Source organism: Dipodomys merriami, unplaced genomic scaffold (assembly GCF_024711535.1).
Source record: "Dipodomys merriami isolate MVZ:Mamm:240054 unplaced genomic scaffold, mDipMer1.0.p SCAF_21, whole genome shotgun sequence".
Taxonomy (NCBI): Eukaryota; Metazoa; Chordata; class Mammalia; order Rodentia; family Heteromyidae; genus Dipodomys; species Dipodomys merriami.
The window spans coordinates 26,097,753-26,118,695 of NW_027203493.1; the positions used below are offsets into that span (position 1 = coordinate 26,097,753).

Consider the following 20,943-nt stretch of genomic DNA (forward strand, 5'->3'; position numbering starts at 1 on the left):
TGACGCTGCTTCCCACTAACTTCTGAAACTGTGACAGGCAGATAATGAGGGGAGAGAAAAGCATATATTGAGCTTTAGTATAATATTCAATGAATTATTTAAAGGACTAAGACCCTTTTTCCCAGAAAGGGAACAAACCCCACTGGAGCCTTTTGGTGTATCTCATAGGTGTACCTGAGTATAAAATTTTGAATCATGTCAAACATCATTTCTACCTATTAATTTCAAGTGCTTATTGATTTCTCATCAATAAAAATATTCTCCAATGGGGCAGTATGAGTTTGGCATTCATTTATAAATTAAGAAACTGAGGGGCTGGGAATGTGGCTTAGTAGTAGAGTACTTGCCTAGCATGAAGCTCTGGGCTCAATTCTTCAGTACCACATAAACAGAAAAGCCAGAAGTGTGCTGTGGTTCAAGTGGTAGAGTGCTTGCCTTGAGCACAGAGAGGCTCAAGGACAGTGCCTGGGACCTGAGTTCAAGCCACAGGACCGGCACAAACAAAATTAAGAAACAGAGGCACAAGAATGTTAAATCACTCCTCAAGATCACAGGGCTGGACCTCATAACCTAAGTCTTCTTCCAGAATTGAGTGGTTCCAGACCACATGACTATGTACATCTCCCATATAATTTATCTTCCCAAATATACTTTTAAGATTCCATAAAATAGTTAATCATAATTTATTTCACCAGCTCTTTATTACTATATATCTATAATACATTGTTCCCAATGTATTACTTAAAATCTTAATCACTTAACATCCTACCTGTATCTTCAAACATCACTCCTATTTCCTATATTCCAGACAACACAATGTTGAAAAGAATGCAAAAATCATGAAATCAATCAAAGAAGGGATTATGGTTCACTACTCACATAATACTATTACTCTCAGAATTCACTGTCCTCACTCCTTCATCTCCTCAAGAGCATGTTGTAACCACTGCAGCAACACACTTAGCTTTGCAATATCTGATAAAAGAATATGAACCACTTAAAGTTTTTACTTAGTGGGTTATTCTCATTTTACACAGGAAAGTTGATATTCTCTCAAGTCATAGAGCAAGGGAGTAGTGGAATCTGATGGAATCCAGTTTTCCCAGTGTCAGTTTGAGTTTTGAAATATTTGTCTTTCTTGAATAAATTTGAGGAATCAACAAAGAGCTAAAGAAATATTTGTAGAAAGACAAGCAGGATAGCCTTTTCAATGAGGTCTCAGATCTCCTATGAACAAAGACACCTATGGCTTTCAATCATACAGTGAGAGCTTGGTGTTAAATCTTCCATATCAACCTTGAGAAATAGAAAATAAACAATGCTAAAAAGAATTGTTCTCAACGACCATACCAAAAACACACCTATGCCACATTTTAAGAAATGAATTAGATCTCTCTCTCTCTCTTCAGATCAGAATTCTATCAGATGAATCCATATTTATTATTAGTAAGAAATTTAAAAACATGTATTTAAAAAAAGAAATTATATAAAATGTTAATGAGAATATAGAATGTGAGTTGGAAAGGTAATATGAATAAAAACATTCTAGTTTTGAATTTTATAGTAAGAAATTCTAAGAACTAGGAGAGAATTGGGAGGATTTCAGTAACAGAAGACAGCTATAAGGAATGGCTTGACATTCCTCCACATTTCTCTATTTGGGGGAATAATAACCTGTTATTTCTGAATCTCAGTGCTCACTGAGTAAAAAGATAGCAGTAGCTATTGTTCCTAGATACACACCATATGCCAGACACTCTGCCGAGTGATTCAGATAGAATATTTCGTTTAATCTCACAATAATTTTATGAGGAACAAATGTGATAACCTTTTCCTACTGACTAACCAATGCTTAGAAATATTACTTTTATGTCACTGATCCTGCTGAGTAGCAGATCCCCAACTTAAACCGAACTTTGGAGATTGCATTTTAAATTCCTATTCTATTTTCTATATTTCCTACAACACAGATGTTAAAAGGAACACAAAAATCATGCAAATAATCCAAGAGGGGATTGTAGTTCATTATCCACCTAATTTACATAAACTCTGATAAAAATCTGTTATGTTTAACTGCCTTTGGGCAGAAAGAAGGTAGTCTAGAAGCAGTCATATATTATGATGTAGAATGTATGAAATTTGTATTTAGCTAATTATAGGTTAGAATCCCAACTCCTCTGTTGATTGGCAGGATGAATAACACTAATATACACTGAGTACAGTTTAGCAGCCAACCTCATGAGGGGAAAAATACAACGGTTTGAGACACACACTTACCTATACATTACGTAATATTTTATATAATATATATTAGTACAAGTTTCACATCACAGAGGTAGCAAATATCAGAACTCAGTCCTTTGACCTGCAGTTTAGTATTGTCACTGTTTGAGCTGCATCTTTGATTGCTATTCCAAATCCCTGTTTGTGAACAAAAGGCATTGCTTCCCAAAATTGTATTGAGATGACTTTAAAACCTGCTCTTTGCCAAGAATGAAAATAGCATCAGGTATTTTTTTTCCATTTGAGAAGAAATAATGGTTCTGGCCACTTGAAAGACAGGATTGAAAAAATACCTCCAATGTGGTTCTGAGAGTTGAGTGGCAATTCCATTTGGAGCCAGGGATTGGTTCTTTAGCAGAATTTCTCCATCATAGCCAAAAGAAGGGAGTTAAGTGGGTGACATTGAAGAAAGAAGGGGACACTGAACAAGGATCAGCTGCTCTAGAAATGAAATCTACTCTATACCCAGATCAGTAGTGATGGGTTTGGATGGTTGGTCCAGTTCAATGTCTCTCTTTTGCCACTCAATGTCTCTCTTCTGACAGTCTTAATTTCTGGAAATAACTAGTGCAAACATTCTTCAGTCAAATTCTCATTCATTTGACTTTTCCTTCTGTCCTTCCTTCCTTCCTTCTTTGATGGACAGTATATTAAAGGTAAACTACATTTTACTTTAATGAATTTTCATAAAGCATACACACCCATCCTCTAAGTGTTAGTAAAATTCAGAGAAATCTCAAATTTTCCTATTTTTCTTTATAAATTATGACACGAAGATCTAAATATTTCTTTCGGCAAATCTGCACAACAAAAAAAAGTGCTTTGGGACTGAAAAGGAGGGTGGGATCAAGAGTAGAGGGTAGACGAATGAAGAGAGGAAAGAGGGAGAATCATGAAACTCAATGTGCCCTACAGAATTGAAGAAAGTGGAGGGAAGGGGTGAGTTGGGAGGGATGAGGTGAGTTGTAAGGGGTGATATTGATCAAGATGCATTATATTCATAAAGTGCTTAGTTCAACAGCAAGTTCTTTGTACAACTACTTAAAGATATTTTTTAAAAGATAGAAAAGTACTTTGGATATGTCCTTCCCCCACGGTATAACCTCTGCTTTCACTGTATTTGATGTTGGCATAATTTGTGGAGGGGAAGGGAAAAAACAAAGTGTTTAAACTTTACAAACTTTACAACTTTGGCCAGGGTGGGGGGGGCGGGGGAGGGAGGGGAGGAGTGGGGATGGGAAGGGATGGGAGGGGAAACCAAGGAGGAGGCAATAATGTTTGATAAGAAATGTACTCATTATCTTGCCTGTGTAATTGTAACCCCTCTTACGGTATTTTCACAATTAAAAAATACATAAAAAAGGGGAAAAAATCTGCACAATAAAATTAATGAAACTAATAACAAATGCTGCTATTAACTAGCCAGGCGCTGGTAGTTAATAGCCATATTTCTATCTACTAAGGAGACTGGGATCAAAATTCGATTCAAAGCCAGCCTGATAAGTTGATCGGTCAAACCCTGGAAATTCTTACTTCCAATTGATCAGCAAAGCTTCAGAATGGGAGACTTGGCTCAAGAGGTAGAACACCATACTTGAGCCAAAACATCAAACTAGACCATGAAGCCTGAGTTCAAGCTCAAGTACCATTACAAAAGAAATGAGACCACACCAAACCCAAATAAAAGAATTAGGTTTCCCGTTACTTTCTAATTGTGTGACACTTGTGATTTGTTTATTGTTTATGAAATTTTGCTTTTTTGCAGAGAAAAACAAGGTAAATGTCACTGATCATTTGAACCACAGATTCATACCTGATCCATAGTATTTGAAAATTTTATATATGATCTCACTTTGCTCATATTAGAAAATACAGAACAATCTTTCTATTGACAGTTCAAGCCTCAGTATTAGCACACACACACACACACACACACACACACACACACACACACACACACACACACACACACACACACACACACACACACACCCCTCTGTCATTTACTTAGCAGACACCTAATGTACAAGGCATCTTGGAAAGCACAATTTGAGAAGACTTAAATAACTCTTGACTATTTATGAATTTAAAGAACTACTTTTGTATTCTTCCTTCTTGCTGCTTTTCTCTTAGCAATGAGATACCTGGGGAAGAAAGCGAAATATTCTCTGATCTGTTGAGATAAGAAAACTATTATCCACTCCTTTTTTAATGATTCATAACCTCTCTTGCCCTAGAAATAGAGGTCAGCCTACCAATAACAAGTAGATAAGTGTCAACAAGAATCTCTCAAAATAAGAGCAGGATTTAAAATTTGGAAAAATACAGAAGTCCTTGGTTTCTAATCCATTTTAAAGCCTGGTAAATGGACAATAAACTCTAGGTAAACTACATATTTTTACAAGTACATATTTACAAGTCTCTGTGGCACAAGAAAACAATAGAATAAATTATCCTGTGAAAAGTCATTTCCCTTTAGGAAAGGTTACAAAAAAATCAGAAAAATGTTATTTGTATCACATTTAGATTCTCTTCATTTCAAGCTTTTAAAAAGTCATTACTTATTACAAACAGTTTTATGGTTATTATAGAAAAATAGCAAAGATACAAGCAAAGTAGAAAATAGAAAAATAATTATATTTATATAAATAATACTGTTAAAGTTTCTCTTGTTGTTTTATTGATATTGCTGAATATTTTTGAGGATATTGGAGATCATGACAAGCCATGTAAATACTAGCAGTTTCTCTACCACTGAAATATTTACTTTAGCTTTGCCAAAACTTCTAATCAGATACATACTAGGCTTTGCAAATTTTTAGAGACCATGAGAGGTTCAGTGGTTATGAAAGTCTATAAAATATGTTATAACCATATATTAAATAATACAGCTATATAATACATATAATAGTTACTTGATCGATTTACAATAAACAAACACATTTCTGCAACAATTAAAGAAATGGAGGATGTTTGCTATTTTTATAACATCAGCTTGCAAGTTTCATTATTTTACCTTTAGATGATGGTAAAGCCTACAACTTGACAAATTCTGTCTTAGCTTTCACACTGATCTGCAAGATACAAGTTATTTATATGTCATGTATACAAGTATATTTATACAATTTACAATAAATGCACTCCAAAATAGAGGCTATAGAGTGCAGTTGTCTGACTTATACTTCTGCCTAAATCCTTACCAAGTTATTGATCAAATAAATTTATTATGGAAGAAGCATGATAGTATGATAGTCTCTTAAGATAAGCATATATGTATATATCTAAGTTTAATACTATAAAAACTATCTTCATGTCTATCCATATACATATGAATTCATATGTAGAAGTAAAGAAAGATAAAGTCCTCTCTTCCCTCAGGGAAACACAAAGTTCAAGTTACTTGGGTGAATTTAAGCATCCCAACATGCACTCCATTAACATGTGTGGGTAGATACAGATTCTAATGACTTTCCATATCAGTCTGATTTTCAGACAATGAGATGTACCCCACAAACCATATGATGGGCATCAAGCAGACTTTGAATTTTTTAATTTTGGTTAGTGATGAGTACTTCAAAATAGTCCAAGAGATACTTTAAGATGTTTATTTTTCATCTACAAAATGTATAAAATGTTTCTTTAAATTACTGTGATACTGGCAATTTGTTTATTATTTGTGAAAGTTTGATTCTTCTCAGAGGAAAAAAGGTAGATTTCATTGATCATTTGAACCATGGATTCATACCTGATTCATAGTATAGAGATTCAGTTGTCTTTATATATCAACACTTATGTATGTGTATACATACAATATTAATACATTCGAAGACAACTGATTTATGTTTATTAGAGAAAAGGAAAGAAAATTTAAAATAGAGAAATACAGTTAACTCTGCTTCATAGGAGTTTCAACATCCATAGATTCAAGCAGCCATGAATTGAAAATCATCTGTGTTGAACATGTACAGATTATGTGCAGATTGTTACATTATAATCTTGTCATTAGTCCTTGCCCAATACAGTGTCACATTGTTTACTTGATACATGTTTAACACATCTAAATGCAATGCAGAGGAAAGGTCAGGTGGGTTTTTGGTTTTTTTGTTTTTGTTTTTTTTTTTTTTTTTTGCCAGTTCTGGGGCTTGAACTCAGGACTTCGGTGCTGTCCCTGAGCCTTTTTGTGTTCAAGACTAACACTCTACCATTTGAGCCAAAACACCACTTCTGCCTTTTTTTTCTGAGTAGTTTATTGGAGGTAAGAGTCTCATGGACTTTACTGCCCGGGCTGGCACAAACCATGATCCTTAAATCTCAGCCTTCTGAGTAGCTAGGATTAGAGGGTGAGCCACCCAGGTATCAGGGTGTTCTCAAAGGCAAGGATTTGGCTTTCAGGGGAAGTATGGTAATGTATGGAGTCATGTTTTATTTTCCTGACTGGTGGCAGGAATACTAGTAATATTTACTGAACAAAGCTCACAGAGACACTGACATATTCTAATAAAATAACAAATCTCTCCATAACAAAGAAAAATCGGGTTCAAAATGCAATGCAGATAACTTTCAGATTAATAAATCCTAATCTAGACATAGATATAACATCTGATTGTGTTATATTTAATGTGTACTGATTGGTTTCTAAGCAGACATAACAAGCAGAAATCTGAGACTCACCTAACTCTGTTTCTTGGCCAGTTAATATTTTTCTGCTTTAAGAGTAGACTTTTGATTTTATAATTGGAAAAAAATGTAAGAGAAGTGCATTTTGTTTAGTTCTGTTTTCATTTTGTTTTGTGTTTGGTTACTATACATGCTTGTAGAATCCTATCCTTTTGGCTTTTAGGTTGAGAAGAGAGTTTTACCTAAAACATTTTTCATCTAAAGCTATTCTTCTTCCTGCTTCTTTAATACTTATCGCCTGTCTCTCCATATCTCTTTGTGTTTTCTTTTTCCCTTTCTGGTCCTGGTAATGAAAATCAGGGCCTTGCAACACACAGTTATGTCCTCAGTCTTTCATCTCATTTGTTATTCATTTCCATGTTAAATATGAAACCAAGCCAAGCTAAAGGCAGAGAAAAGAAACAAACAGTAGAAAAGAACACACATAGTATAATGTGAAGAAATCAACAGAAGTAAAATGTTCTTGAGTGGAACTGTCAAAACAAAAAATTTGACAACCGCAAATCTGTAGAAAACAAATGAAGAAGAGTTTGAGCTTAATGTCCCACACCAAGCATGAATAGGACTGTGAATGTCGTTATATTCTAGACACACATTTGCTTTACAAAATGATTTCAGTGATGGAACTAAGTTTACCTCAATGTTGAAAGGCCAAGTAGTATCATAAGCAATGAATAAAATCAAGAATACATGTGACCTTAGGAAATACAGGATTCATTTACATTTAGTCTCAACATGTGACCAAAGACACATGTTTGGGCCTACATGGAAGTGAATCCTATATGGCACAAATGAGATCATGTAGTTTGCCCTGAAATTAAAATACACCAAACAAGAGATTTAGTGCAATCATGCCTTAGAACATTCACAATATCTTTGCATTTTTCCTTTGGTACTCTAATTCTCAAGACACCCAGCATCACTGTTCAATGTCAGGTAGGTTTGTTTTAGTTCTTATTGATAATAATCTCCATGACAACAACATTCAGAAAAGATACAGCACAGATTTAATAGTTGGCTTACCATTATCTATATCCATTGTGCACAACTGATTAGAAAAATATTTCTTTTGCCCACGAAAATGATGATAGAATTTGGTATAAGATTGGCCACTGTGAAATGGAATGGCTTTGCTACAGATAAAAATACCAAATGGAGAGAAAGCTTTCTGTTTTCATTTTATTGTTTTGTTTTTCCTCTTGATGATTAAGCAAGAATTGAAGACTATGTAATAACTACCTGCAACATTAGGATTTGTCTAATAACAAACAGCTTCCCTATTTCCATTTTATTCATCCTCTAAACTTGATTTTTTTCTATTATTATATTTTTATTATTGCTCCAAGTGAAGGAACAGAGGGTAAGAAGTGATTCAATCACACAGGAAAAGATACATCAACAATGCATAAGAAATCAGACTCAGTATTTCCTATAGCCACTACTGATCACAGGGTCTAGTAGGCCCCTCCCCCTCCACTGTATACAATGTAAAAAGAATAAGAAAGAACCTCCCTGTAGATATTTTAGTGGAATACGGCAATAAATAGAAGTGCTCGTGGAAATACAGATTTGTTAACTCACCACCTTTATTATCACTCTCTTTGTCTAAGAAGACAGCCCAGGAATCAATATTTTCACAAGAAGTTGTTTGTTGTTTGTTTGTTTGCTAGCTGGTCCTGGGGCTCAAACTCAGAGCCTAGGCACTGTCCCTGAGCTTTTTCTCAAGGCTAACCCCCTGTCATTTGAGCTACAATACTATTTCTAGTGTTTTATGAGTAGTTTCTTGCAGTCTCATGAACTTCCCTCCCCGTATTTGGCTTTGAACCACAATCCTCAGATCATGAGCCACCAGCACCCAAGTATTACTTCTGAGAAACATATGTCAGCTACATAAAACACATATGGGTTCTATGTTCAGCTGTAATAATTATGAAACATACTAACTGACCCCTGGATAAGCTTTGGATTGCCATTTATAAAATGGAAGTAAAAGGACCTACTACTTTCCTTCTTCTTTTTCCTTTTTTTCTTTTTCTTTCCTTTTTTTAAAATAAGTTTTTTATTGTGAAAATACTGTACAGAGGTGTTACAGTTACATGAGCAAAGTAATGAGTTTTTTCTTTTTCTTGATATTAGCATATTCACTGAAAAAAGCTGATATATATTTAGCACATAATGAATGGCATTTCATTACTAACAGTATCTACCATCATTGTCACTACGATCAGTACCATGCTTTGCCCATCAAATCCTAGATATTCATTTTAGAGACATGGGAGTCCTAGAAACACTAATGAGAATCCTTTAGATTTTTTTTCATTTTAGAAAACCTAATTAAAATTAAATGTGCTGCAATAAGGGCCTGGATGCTAAGTTACCATTAAGTTTCTGTGCTTTTGGCAAGAATTCTTAAGCTCCATGTGGTAATTCTCTCACATTGCTCAGAGGCAGTACTTGGCACTTTTATTTTAAAGGACAAACCATTTAATTAATTTTATATAATAAGTGTGATTTGGTTCATTCGTAACATTGCAAAATAGAGAAATAATGCTGTTGCCCACTGATTTCTTTGTTAAATAATTTATATAGTTCAGTTTTGACATAATTTTAAAAAGATCAGGCTACCTTACAAATATATAGGCAGTTCAGTGCATTAAGTTGTCCAGGGTAGATTTCAATAAATGGGCCCATTTTTAGAACTTATTAGCTAATTGTAGAAACTTTTAAACTAGAAGGGAAGAAAAGAGTTCCTCTGTTTAGATATTCAGTGAAAGATAGATACTCTCTTCTTCATTTGGTAGTAGTGTTATAACAGCTTATCTCTGTTTTACTATGCTGTGCTGTCATATGTATCAAGGGTAATATCCAAACTCTGAAAAACACACTGCAGTGTTTTCAGTGTGTTCAGTTTTGATAAAGGACATAGGAAGAGTCAATTTATGTATTTATTTTCTGTTTACATTGACACATATATTGACATGAATATTTCACATGTACACAGGAAGGACCTTCTTAATCAGTAAGGCAGCTGGATTCAACTTGAGTGGTAAAAGTGTAAACACTACATTTATTGCAAACCAAAAAGTGCACACAATGGAATCGTACTAATACTAATCTGTTTATATTATCAGGTCCATGAATGATAATGTCACTAATAAACCAATATTAGAATAAAATCCCAAGCTCACCAACAAACCTGCTGCTGGAATTATTTAATATGCTTTTATGTAAGAAGCATGTGCTGCTAATCTAGATTCTGTTGACACAGCAGATTGTTAAAACTCTATTGGTCATGCATAGAGCTACCAATTGATGATAAAGGGGCAGGCCAGTTCATCAGGCTTTATCTCTAATTAGCACTAAAACAAAAATGCACACTGCAAAGCCTAGCAGAGAAAAGACTCGACCTAGCTAGATTAGACGCATTGGACAGAGGGCAAATGAAGGGCAGTGTTCAGAGGGAGGAAGGCTATTATGCAGTAATCAAAAGGTATCCACTTTGAGAGAGCCATGACACCATCAAAACACAATGTATGAAGTCACTCCACAGAAACCTATGCCTAGAGTGGCGCTTCCATTTGTTCTAACTCCATTCTTCTCCCCCATCCTCCTGCCCCCCAGCAGCCTAGGTTACCTTTCTCACAGTGGCTTCCTGTGAATCCAGGTGGACAGACACACTTGTTAGGAGCCACACACGTTCCGCCATATCTGCAGCCCTCTTCACAGAATGCTGTTGGGAAGGAATAAGAGATTTCACTTAGACAAAATGTGATAAGAAATCTGTGAGTTATTATTCTTTGCTGCATAGAGAATACCTGTTTATTGACTTTTTCTTTCTTTTTGTTTTTTTTCTTTTTTGATGCTGGTCCTAGAGCTTGAACTCAGGGCTGAGTGCTTCCCCTGAGCTTTTTGGCTCAGGGCTAGTGCTTTATCACTTGAGCTATAACTCCACTGCAGGGTTTCTGGTACTTAACTGGAGACAAGAGTCTCATGGACTTTCCTAGGTTCAAACCACAATTCTCAGAACTCAGCCTCCTGAGCAGCAAGGATTACAAGTATAAGCCATTGGTACCTGGCTGGTATATTTAAATTTTCCCATACCCCCAAATAAGTAATAATATCACTGGTTTATATAAAATTACTCTGAATAATGGATATGAGGCTGGTATAGGTTAAGTGGTAGCTAGTATTAGCAGCTATTTGAAATCAAGTAGGATAAATTGAATAGGTAGAAAAAGTGCAGTCAGGGTAAAGGCAAAGCCTTTTTAATACCCAATGTTTTATTACGTATTTTACTAGGAAGCATTTTATGATGATATATTTTTCAAAAAGGAATATTGGTATTTGACCAAATTTTTAATAATGTCATAAATTAACCCATTGCTTTTGAAAACTTAGGCAATATTTTGGCAATGCAAGTAATAGTGTCTTATCCTGATAGCTAAGATGCTTGGCTCATCTCACATTAGTCTTTTTAGGAAAAATGCCTCAGTATGGGAAGTTTGATTACAAGTATGTGGACTAAGTTTAGACTTGTGATAAGCCTTGTGAGGTTATCCAAACTCCACTCCAGAGTTACTCTTTTCTAATCAGGTTGGTTCTCCTTATCACAGACTCTCAGAGTATAGCATCACACTCCTCTTCTTGGCAGTATTAAATACAATTGTGCATTCATGCATAACTGTTTACCACACCTGACTGATCACTGGATAGCAAGACCAAAACAGACAAGAAGTACAAATTGTTCTTCTTGCCCTTGTATTCCAATCTGTCTTTACCATGGAGTAAATACTCAAAGATATGGGAGTATATTTTACTCTTCATTTCACAGATTGTTATGTTAGAGCAAACAATTCTTTATCAGTACCATCTGTATTAATTTATTGTCAATTGTTGCTAAATCACCAATGGTTCTGTATACTACTCAATAAAAAATAACCAAATTTCTTACTAAAGATAATGACTGAAACAATTAACCCTGAGTTCCTTTTACACACTTGAGAGTTACGTGAACAAAGTAAAATTTAATTGTAGCTGGAAAATGTCACCAAAGAAAAATGTCATGGTTTTGTCATCATCATACACTTAATGTGAGTTGAGCTTCAGAGAGCCACCTGATGTGTTTAACTATAGAGTACCCATCTGAGTATAGAGAATAGCTCACATTAATATTGCCCATAATATTTAAAATCCTTTCGGGACATATTCCTTGAGACTAGCTCATCTAGTGGTAGATAATTGCTTAACATGACTTCAGCCCTAAGTTCAAAAACCCAGCACCACTATATATGTAATACATACCTTGGGATTCAAATATCATTTCTTATTTCAAATAGCTGAATATACTTAAACGATACATAAAACTATCTGCACAACATTTACCTTGCTACGTTTATTATACAATCTACAACACATATAAGCATATTTATTTGCAAATCCTTGCCCACAAAATCATACATTTTGAGCTCTGGCCACTCACATTCTCAAATATATAGACACAGATAGATAGATAGATAGATAGATAGATAAATAGATAGATAGATAGATAGATAGATAGATAGATAGATAGATAGATAGATAGATAGATAGATAGATAGATGCACATACACACACATATGTATATAAAGTATAACTCTGCATCAAAGTTAGTAATGTAACAGCATTTCCACAAGCTACAGATGACAATTGGAAAGCTGGCAAGATAGAGTATCAAATATTGGCAAAAGAGAGAAGGAACATGGAACTAGAAGGCCCAGCTTGGCTTCTTAGTGTTCAAATGAAACAGTCTCCCATCGAGATCCTGCAGAACTGGGTCAAAGGGGTTAAAGTTCATGGTGGGCATAAACTCCTCACTTCACTCTGGCCCGTAAATGGAAGCAATAATAGGAGAACTTGTGCAGGGATCATGAGGTATTCATTACAATGTATGATGGTACAAGTGTCATGATAAAGAATCCTACAAGATAAAGCGAGATAATATCAGTCAGGACCTTGAGGTGATGTTTCTCACAGCTAGTGTTAAAAAAGTGCTTGGGTAACAGTGCTGCTATGACTTTGAAGGATACACTGGGAACAAATTGTCTCATACCCAGACTATATAAATCCACTGCACCAAGGTTTAAGCTTCCCCTATATGGGCTAATGTATCCTTGTTATTTTTACTTAACTTAGCTCCTAACAAAAGTAGCATCATCCCTTATCATGGAAATATCTGCTAGGTGCTATTGTTTCCATTTTTTAAATGGTGAAAATGAGACTGATAATCAAATGTCCTAAGGCTGCATAGCCTTAGCTGGCAGAGCCAGGATTCAAGCAATTACATGTCTTCCTTCAAAATCTTACCTGTTTTCATCTGTTACCATACAGGTTCATTTATAATCTGGTATTTCTTGAATGGAGTCTCATGCAGGGCTAGTGTCAAACTAAAAAACTATATCTCCTACACTATTAGAAGATTTCAGGCACAAACCACGACATCCAACTTGTTGGTTGAGATAGGAGTTTCACTAACTTTTGCCCTGGCTTTCCTTGAATTTCAATCTTCCCAATTTTCATCTCCCATGTAGCTGAGATCGCAAGTATATAAAAAGCAAAGGAAAATGACAAAGAATTTTTTTATAAAAGTATCAAATTGGGGAAGTTCCATTAAAGAATTGGTATCGAGGATTGTTCAAGATCACATACCTATTAGGCACTCTTTCTGAGCCTAGTCACATTATTCATCAATCTAGACACATACCATTTTATAAATTAAATTTACCTGTAATGAAAGAAAAATGAATTCATTACCTACTTGAGCCTTAGTGGATATGCCAAGTAGATTCAAAAAATCTAAAACCCAATAAAAAAGAACTGTATCATCCAAAGCTTAAACTATCTAGGGAAATCATGCTCAATGTAAACTTTCTTTGTGTATCTCATGAAAATAAACTATGTCTTAGTATAAAGATTGTGGATGGATTATTTGTATCTGGGTATGCTATTATTAGTCAACTATCAATTCAGTATTTCAAAGAAAAGGATTGTAATATTTAAGGTTCATTAAATTTTCACTTATTGGTAGCAAAACCAAGAAACCAGTTCAACATTGCATTTCCTTCCTAGGCTAGGAAGAGACAGGCTATCATACACTGTGTTCTCCAGATTCTTGCTCTAGATTTATCAGCAAACTGTTTCCCTTCTGTGCACCTAAGTTTTCTACAGAACAAAGAATAATGACTTATAATGTTAACAGCCACATCATGAAAGATACCACATCAAACCCCTATACACACTGAAAAATATGCTGAAGAACTGGAGGTAATGGCTTTTTTTTTTCTTTTATCACTGGATGTTTTCTTTGCCAGATAACAATCCTATGATGAAGCAGCTACTTTTCTGGATTCTGAAGAAGCAACAGTGAGCAAAGCAGAAGTGATCCTGAGTCCATGAGTTTATTCTTTACTGAAGGCTCATCCTTATCTTCTTCCCTTTACTGGATGATCTTGATGGCACTATAGAATTTGTAAGCATAACATAACTACCTGGCAAACCCAGAGAAACTCAGGTACCATGGATTTGTGACTTAATGTGTTGCCTATGTGTCAACCACAGAATCTGAAGCACAGCATAACTAGATTGTAGATATATAATGAGATTACAAACCTCAATCTGTTATTTTAGTGACATTTGTTATTAACTTACTGCCCTAGTGGAGATGTTTGATTTGATCAACTCTAAAATTGTATGCTTCTCTTGTTTGAAAGGGCTCTTTCCATTGTGTAAGAAAATGAAATCACTAGCATTGGAGTTGACAAGAGATTTAATCTACACAAAGAACACAGTTTTATATTTAAAGAAATCTCAGCATGGCAAATCAATTAGGGCATTTTAAGAAGGTGAGTTTGAGGTTCCAGGTTTGTGGACACCTGGAATCCTCATCATGTGCTCAATTCAATAAACAGAGTTGCCCACGAATGAAAAGTAATAGCTCTTCACATTCTAAACACTTCTCCTGGTCCTCTAACATATTTACTTCCTAGGGACACCTGGGAAACCTAAATAGAAAATGCACAAGTTCTGGCAGCATTTTCTAGAAGGAAATCCTACTTCTCTTGGTGTCCTTGAGGAGCCTTTTTTGTTTTGGACCACTGTCAGACCACATTCCTCTGTTTCCAAAGAAAGATACATTTCAAAATGATGCTTTTCTTCTTAGCTAAACAGGATAGTGAACACAAGTTGGGAACTGTGCATTTCTAGCTTGATTTTGTGCAGTGCATTTAAGATATAAATTACATTATTAAGTATAACTAAATTATTTAGACAAACAAGTGATGGTTGTGATAGATGGCTGGTAACATGGCTCAGTTGGTAGAGTACTAGCCCATGATCGAAAGTCTCAGGTACTAAGTTTTAGTCCAGGTCTCAGATGGAAAGGAAAGGAAAGGAAGGAAAAGAAAGGGAAAGAAAGAAAACAAAAGGAGAGGAGAGGAAAGGCAAGGGGAGGAGAGGGAAGAGAGGAGAGCGACTGTGAGCCAAAGTGTCAACAGTGATGAGAATGAGTAATTTAGGTCTAATTTCACACTATTAAAAACGTAATGTCTTTGGGAGTAGAATTCTGTTATTTTAACCCCTTTTATTCATGCAATGCCTCTCAACCATACTTCTAAAAGAAAGTTTTAAGTACAGAGAAAAGATAAGAGTGAAAAAGCAATTAAAAGGATAGTCTATGTCTGACCCAGGTGGCTCATGCTCATAATTCTGGCTACTCAGGAGGCTGAGATCTAGAGACTAAAGTTAAAAGCCAGCATGAGCAAACACATCCAAGAGATTTTTCTCCAAGTAACTAGAAACAAGAACTGAAGGTGTGGCTCAAGTGGTAGAGCACCAGCCTTGAACTTAAAAAGTCAAGCGAGAAGCCAGGCTACTCAGGAGGCTGAGATCTGAGGATCACAGTTCTAAGTCACCCCAGGAAGGAAAAGTTATTTCCAATTAGCCAGCAAAAACCTGCAAGTGAGGGTGTAGTTTAAATGGTAGAGTGGTAGCCTTACATACAAAAGCTCAGGGACAGCACCCAGGCCCTGAGATCAAACCCCAGTACCGGTGTGTGCGCATATGCACGCATGCACACACACACACACACACACACACACACAAAACACACCAAGGAAAAGTATGGCTTATACATGATATATTGCATAATTTATTATTTAATTTTGCACCTCAAAATTACTTTCAGCATGATCCCTCACTGTTTATACAACAGCAGCAGCATCAGGAGCATGTTCTGCTTTTCAATAGCAATAGCAATAGCAGTATTAGTCAGTGCTAAACTTCATTCCTACTACATGACAGCACTGAAGTGGGCAACTTAGATGGTTAATGCCACTTCATCCTTACAGCCATGCTATGTATTCATACACAACAGTCATCACATAGGAACGCTGGCTTAGAAAAGTCATGAGTGCCATAAAAGATGATGCGGTTACTCAGTGGACTCCTAGGTTTGGAGCTGTCTTAACTGCAGCACTAAGCTGTCTCCATTTAAGACTTCGCAAGTCTTCCACTAGTCACAAAGACCGTGCACATGCTCCAAACCTCAGTATCTAGCAGCAGAGAGTGACACATATAAGGCAAGGCATAATAAATTATGACAAATCCTAGAAAGCCACATGAACAACGCTCTGAGAGAATGGAGTGGAGGGGGATATGATTAATTGTGCCTTGTGGACTAGGGCAAAGCTTTGCTGCAGAGCTGGCATTTGAGTGTAGTTTGGAAGCGTGCATGTGATTTGTGCCAGGTGAAGTACAGGGAAAAAGACTTTGGGGGTCAAGGTTTGCCCTGAGGAAACATACTGAATAGGAGAAAAAAAACGAACAAGAGCTTCTAGCTCATCTTTGAGGTGAGAGAGTGAATATTACGAGAGAATTCAGTAAGCCATGAAGGGAAGTAGGAACTGCTAGAAAGGCTAAGCCATCCCCTGTACTATCCAATCTGCCACCCCATTTTCAGATTTGCTAGTTTGCTTAAGGCACATTCATTTACTGCTTGGATACCTACATATAGGCTTGTTTTCTGTCTTTCTTTAAAGTAAGTTAGTTTAAGTTAAAGTAAGTTGGGTTTGGCTAACAATTTTTGTTACAAGATAGTAAGAAATAAGGTATTTTCCCCTTTTAATGAGAGATCCTCACATATACATCTAGATACCCAGTAATTATACACTTTACTTTTACAGGGGATGAATGAGATAATTATATCCATGTGGATAATGCATATATATAGATATATAAATGTATGTTCTTGGCCATCATCCTTGTCTTTCTAGCCCCAATCATGTTGTGAAGAGATAAAGCATAGAAATACTTTTATATTCATCCAAACATATTCAAATTAAAATGTTAGCCTTAGCTCTAGAAAATGGGATATAAAGAGAACATATTTCATGTACTACATTCTGTGGCTCACAGAGACTACATGGCCTACAAAGAAGAAGATATTTGCTTATCTAAGTCTTTGCAGAAAATCCCTGCTACAGAGGACATAATACACAGTAGAAATATGAGTTGAGAGATGAGATGAGGAATGCATTTGCATTTATTTTGGCCAATATATGTGTATTTCAAACTAGACTGTGAGAATCTTCAGGACCAGGATCATGTACTTTGTAACTCTTAATTTTTCTATGTCTTGGCCTCAAGTGAAACGAAATGCATTATTTGCTGACAGAAGTAAATTCATTATGTAAATGTAAACAAAAATGTTCAAGAAAAAAAGTCCTCTGTATAAGGTGTGTCTCAAAATGTAAAGTAAACCTTTGAGCAAGTTTAAAACTTCGATCAGTGATCAATGAATTACTGCAGAAATGTTTCCCCTACAAAAAGGTAAAATGGGCATTCTTTCCATTCTGTCACCTACATGATGCCCTCAGCCTGGTTACAAAGCAACAAGAAGGCACTGCTGGGCCCCTCCTGGATTTTCTAGCTTGCCTAACTAGGAGTCATAAACTTCCTTCAGTATGAAGTCTGTCTCATTCAGCACAAAACGGATTAAGACAAGACACTTGTGCTCTGTCTTTCTCACAAAAAGCCCATTAGTCATACAAAGTTTAAGGACGGCTAACACTCTCTCACTTTCCCATAGTTCCAATTGCATTTACCATAAGGATACTGGCTTTTCCCTAGAAAAACAGAGGCAAAGGTTAGGTTTGAAAAAGGTTTTAATGGGTTTAAAATTCTCTGCAATGTAGAAATAAGGGGATAAGTATGAGAGCGATAAAGAATGATGGAGGGCGAATAATACAGTATTGACATACATTGCAACTGTGTATAAGGAAATTTCAATGAAAGCTGTTAATCAAAAGGGATTGAGGGATGGAGAAGAAGAAAGCAAAAGAGCAGGTTATTATGATTAAGGCATAATGTGTGTATGTCTAAAATACTATGTTGAAATAACTTGGTTCAATTAATATACACGTAACAAAAAGAATGACAAGAAAGTAAAATAAATGCTGTTGGGAGGACAGGTATCAGCAGGAAGGGAGAAGGAAAATAGAGAAAGAGAATGGGGATGAATAGGGTCAAAGTAGTTTATTTATATACACAAAAATAGGACAATGAAAACTTTTGAAATTGTTTTACAACTGGGAAGGAGAGCCTGAGTTTGATCGGGATTACATTGTATGAGTGTATAAAAATGTGACAGATAAAACTCTTCCCTTGTAGGACTAATGTATGCTCATTTAAAAAGAGAAAAAATAGTAGGTTAGTTACAAATTACTTTTTGACAGACATAGGAGTATCATATCTATAATTCTAGCTATTCAGGAGGGTGATATCTGTGGATTACAGTTCAAAGCCAGCATAGATAGGAAAGTCTGTGAGATTCTTATCTCCCATTAACCACCAGAAAAATAAAGTAAAAAAGGGAGCTATAGCTCAAGTGATAGAGCTCTAGCTTTGAGCAACAATGTTCAGAGACAGAGCCCTGGCCCTGAGTTTTACTAGCTCCAGGACCAACACACACACACACACACACACACACACACACACACACACACACACACACACACACACACACACACACACACACACACACATCTTCTGAATATTAAACATAGTTTTTAAAAAATAGAGAAATTTGATTATTAATAGCTGGAATGTGAGAATGAAAGGTATAGTGCTACCAGTCATTGGCAACCCAGGTTTACTCGAGTAGACTTACTTGAGAAAATCTTCCATATATTTAGCCTATGGCTTAGTGAAAGTTAAAAACAGAGGTTGAGCTTCTGGTTTTGATTCTACATCTTATTATTTGACTAATTTTGACAAGCTGGTTAATCTCCATGAACATCAACTTTCTTATCTGTATGATTAGGCACTGAGAGAGAAGATGGCTTACTGGTAATACTGGGATTAAATCAAATAGTGCATGTGAAGCACTTGATATAGAGCTCATGCATAGTAAATGCTTAATAAAGGTTTAAGAAAAAATTTCTTCATTCATCCTCAGGCTCTTTTCATCTAGATGATTATGATGCAGCTTCTTACCTTCAAATAGAAAAAACTTCTTACAGATTGCTTTCTACCAACTGGCATGCACATTCATGCATGTGTAGAGTTTCTTGAACATTGAAATCACTAGCAAAAAATGATGGAATATGACTCACCTTTTCCTCCAACAGCCAAATCTTAGAAGTGTCCTTGCTGTGAACCCCACTGAGTCATTTCCCTTCTCCTTCCCCCAGGACAAACATAGCCTGAAGTCTTGGAAGTGAGCCAAAGACCAAGGCCCTGTCTAGTAGCTAAAGATCCTTGTGGACATAGATTCTGTTGAGACCTTGAAACTCCTCATTCAAATAACGTTGCTCACTCACGGGCCTCCATCTCCACTTCCATCTACCCTACCTGACTTTACCCTTCCTGCCTAATACTAAAGAGATCCTAGTTATAAGGAGTTGTGAGGGGAGAGGGTGCCATTTCCCCTTCAGCTGGACTGAAGGAGATTTGGTTAACCTTTCTAGGCTTCCCTGCCAAATAAGAACTGTTGAAACACTGAGGTTCACCCTTTCTGCTTTTTTCTCCTTAAAGAAGAAAAAAACATGATGAATTATGACAAACAAAAACCTAATAGTAATATAGATGATGTACAAAAGGCAAAATTCAAGGAAATGATTTAAGATGATGACAAATAAAACCCTAAGGCTACAACAAACTATATCTAGGCACCAAAAAGTCTGAAATCAATGCAAAATATAGTGCCCAGCATTTACACTGTCACTAAGAAATGGGAAGCTGAAAGTACTATCTGTGAAAAGTAGTGGAGGGGAAAGCCGTGGGTAAAGAGGTCAGAGATTCCCTATTGTACTATTTGGAGATAACACTTCTATTATCCCTGCAGGTCACAGTCTAGAGACTTTTAAAGCAAGTAAGTTCCAGAAAATTCTCTCATGTAAAAACATTCTGTAATTTGATATAAATGAACAGAATTACATGTTAACCCTGGGAGTAAAATTTGAATCTAAGCTTCAGTGATAGTAGTTGAGTAATCCTGAGAGACCAAAAAGCTTGCCTATTTCCTATTCCTACACGTGAAATCTTGGAACAACTCCACTGGTTTGTTCTCATGTTTAAAACTGATTCCCAACAGTGGGGCACTAGTGGCTCATGCCTGTAATCCTAGCTACTTGGGAAGCTGAGATCTGAGTATGAAGAACAGGGGAGAGAAAGAAGAAAAGAGGGAAAGATAGAGGGAGAATCTCTTCTATCATCATATCCTACAATAGATTCTGCACCTGCCCCATTTCAACATACAGAATCCGACTTTTACATGCCAGGCTCCTGTACAGGGGCAGACTGGCTGCTGTTTTCCAGGCTGTATGATGTGAGGTTAAGATAACAATCTCTATAAGCTTTGCAATCTTGATGGCAAAATGGGAAATAAATCCTGCACCTTCTTTCCGTGGCTACCATAGGAAATAATAGGACTACAGGTTAAATTGTTTCAGT

At 36.0% G+C, this 20,943-nt stretch overlaps 1 protein-coding gene across 2 annotated transcripts in view; it reads right to left on the reverse strand.

Moving 5' to 3' along the window:
* The window catches only part of Nell1 (neural EGFL like 1), an 824,312-nt gene that overhangs the window by 175,593 nt on the left and 627,776 nt on the right, over window positions 1-20,943 (reverse strand). For both annotated transcript variants that reach the window (XM_070032057.1, XM_070032056.1), the window contains exon 15: window positions 10,595-10,690. In XM_070032057.1, coding sequence (XP_069888158.1) covers window positions 10,595-10,690 — 96 coding nt within the window. The remainder of the gene's footprint in view (window positions 1-10,594; window positions 10,691-20,943) is intronic.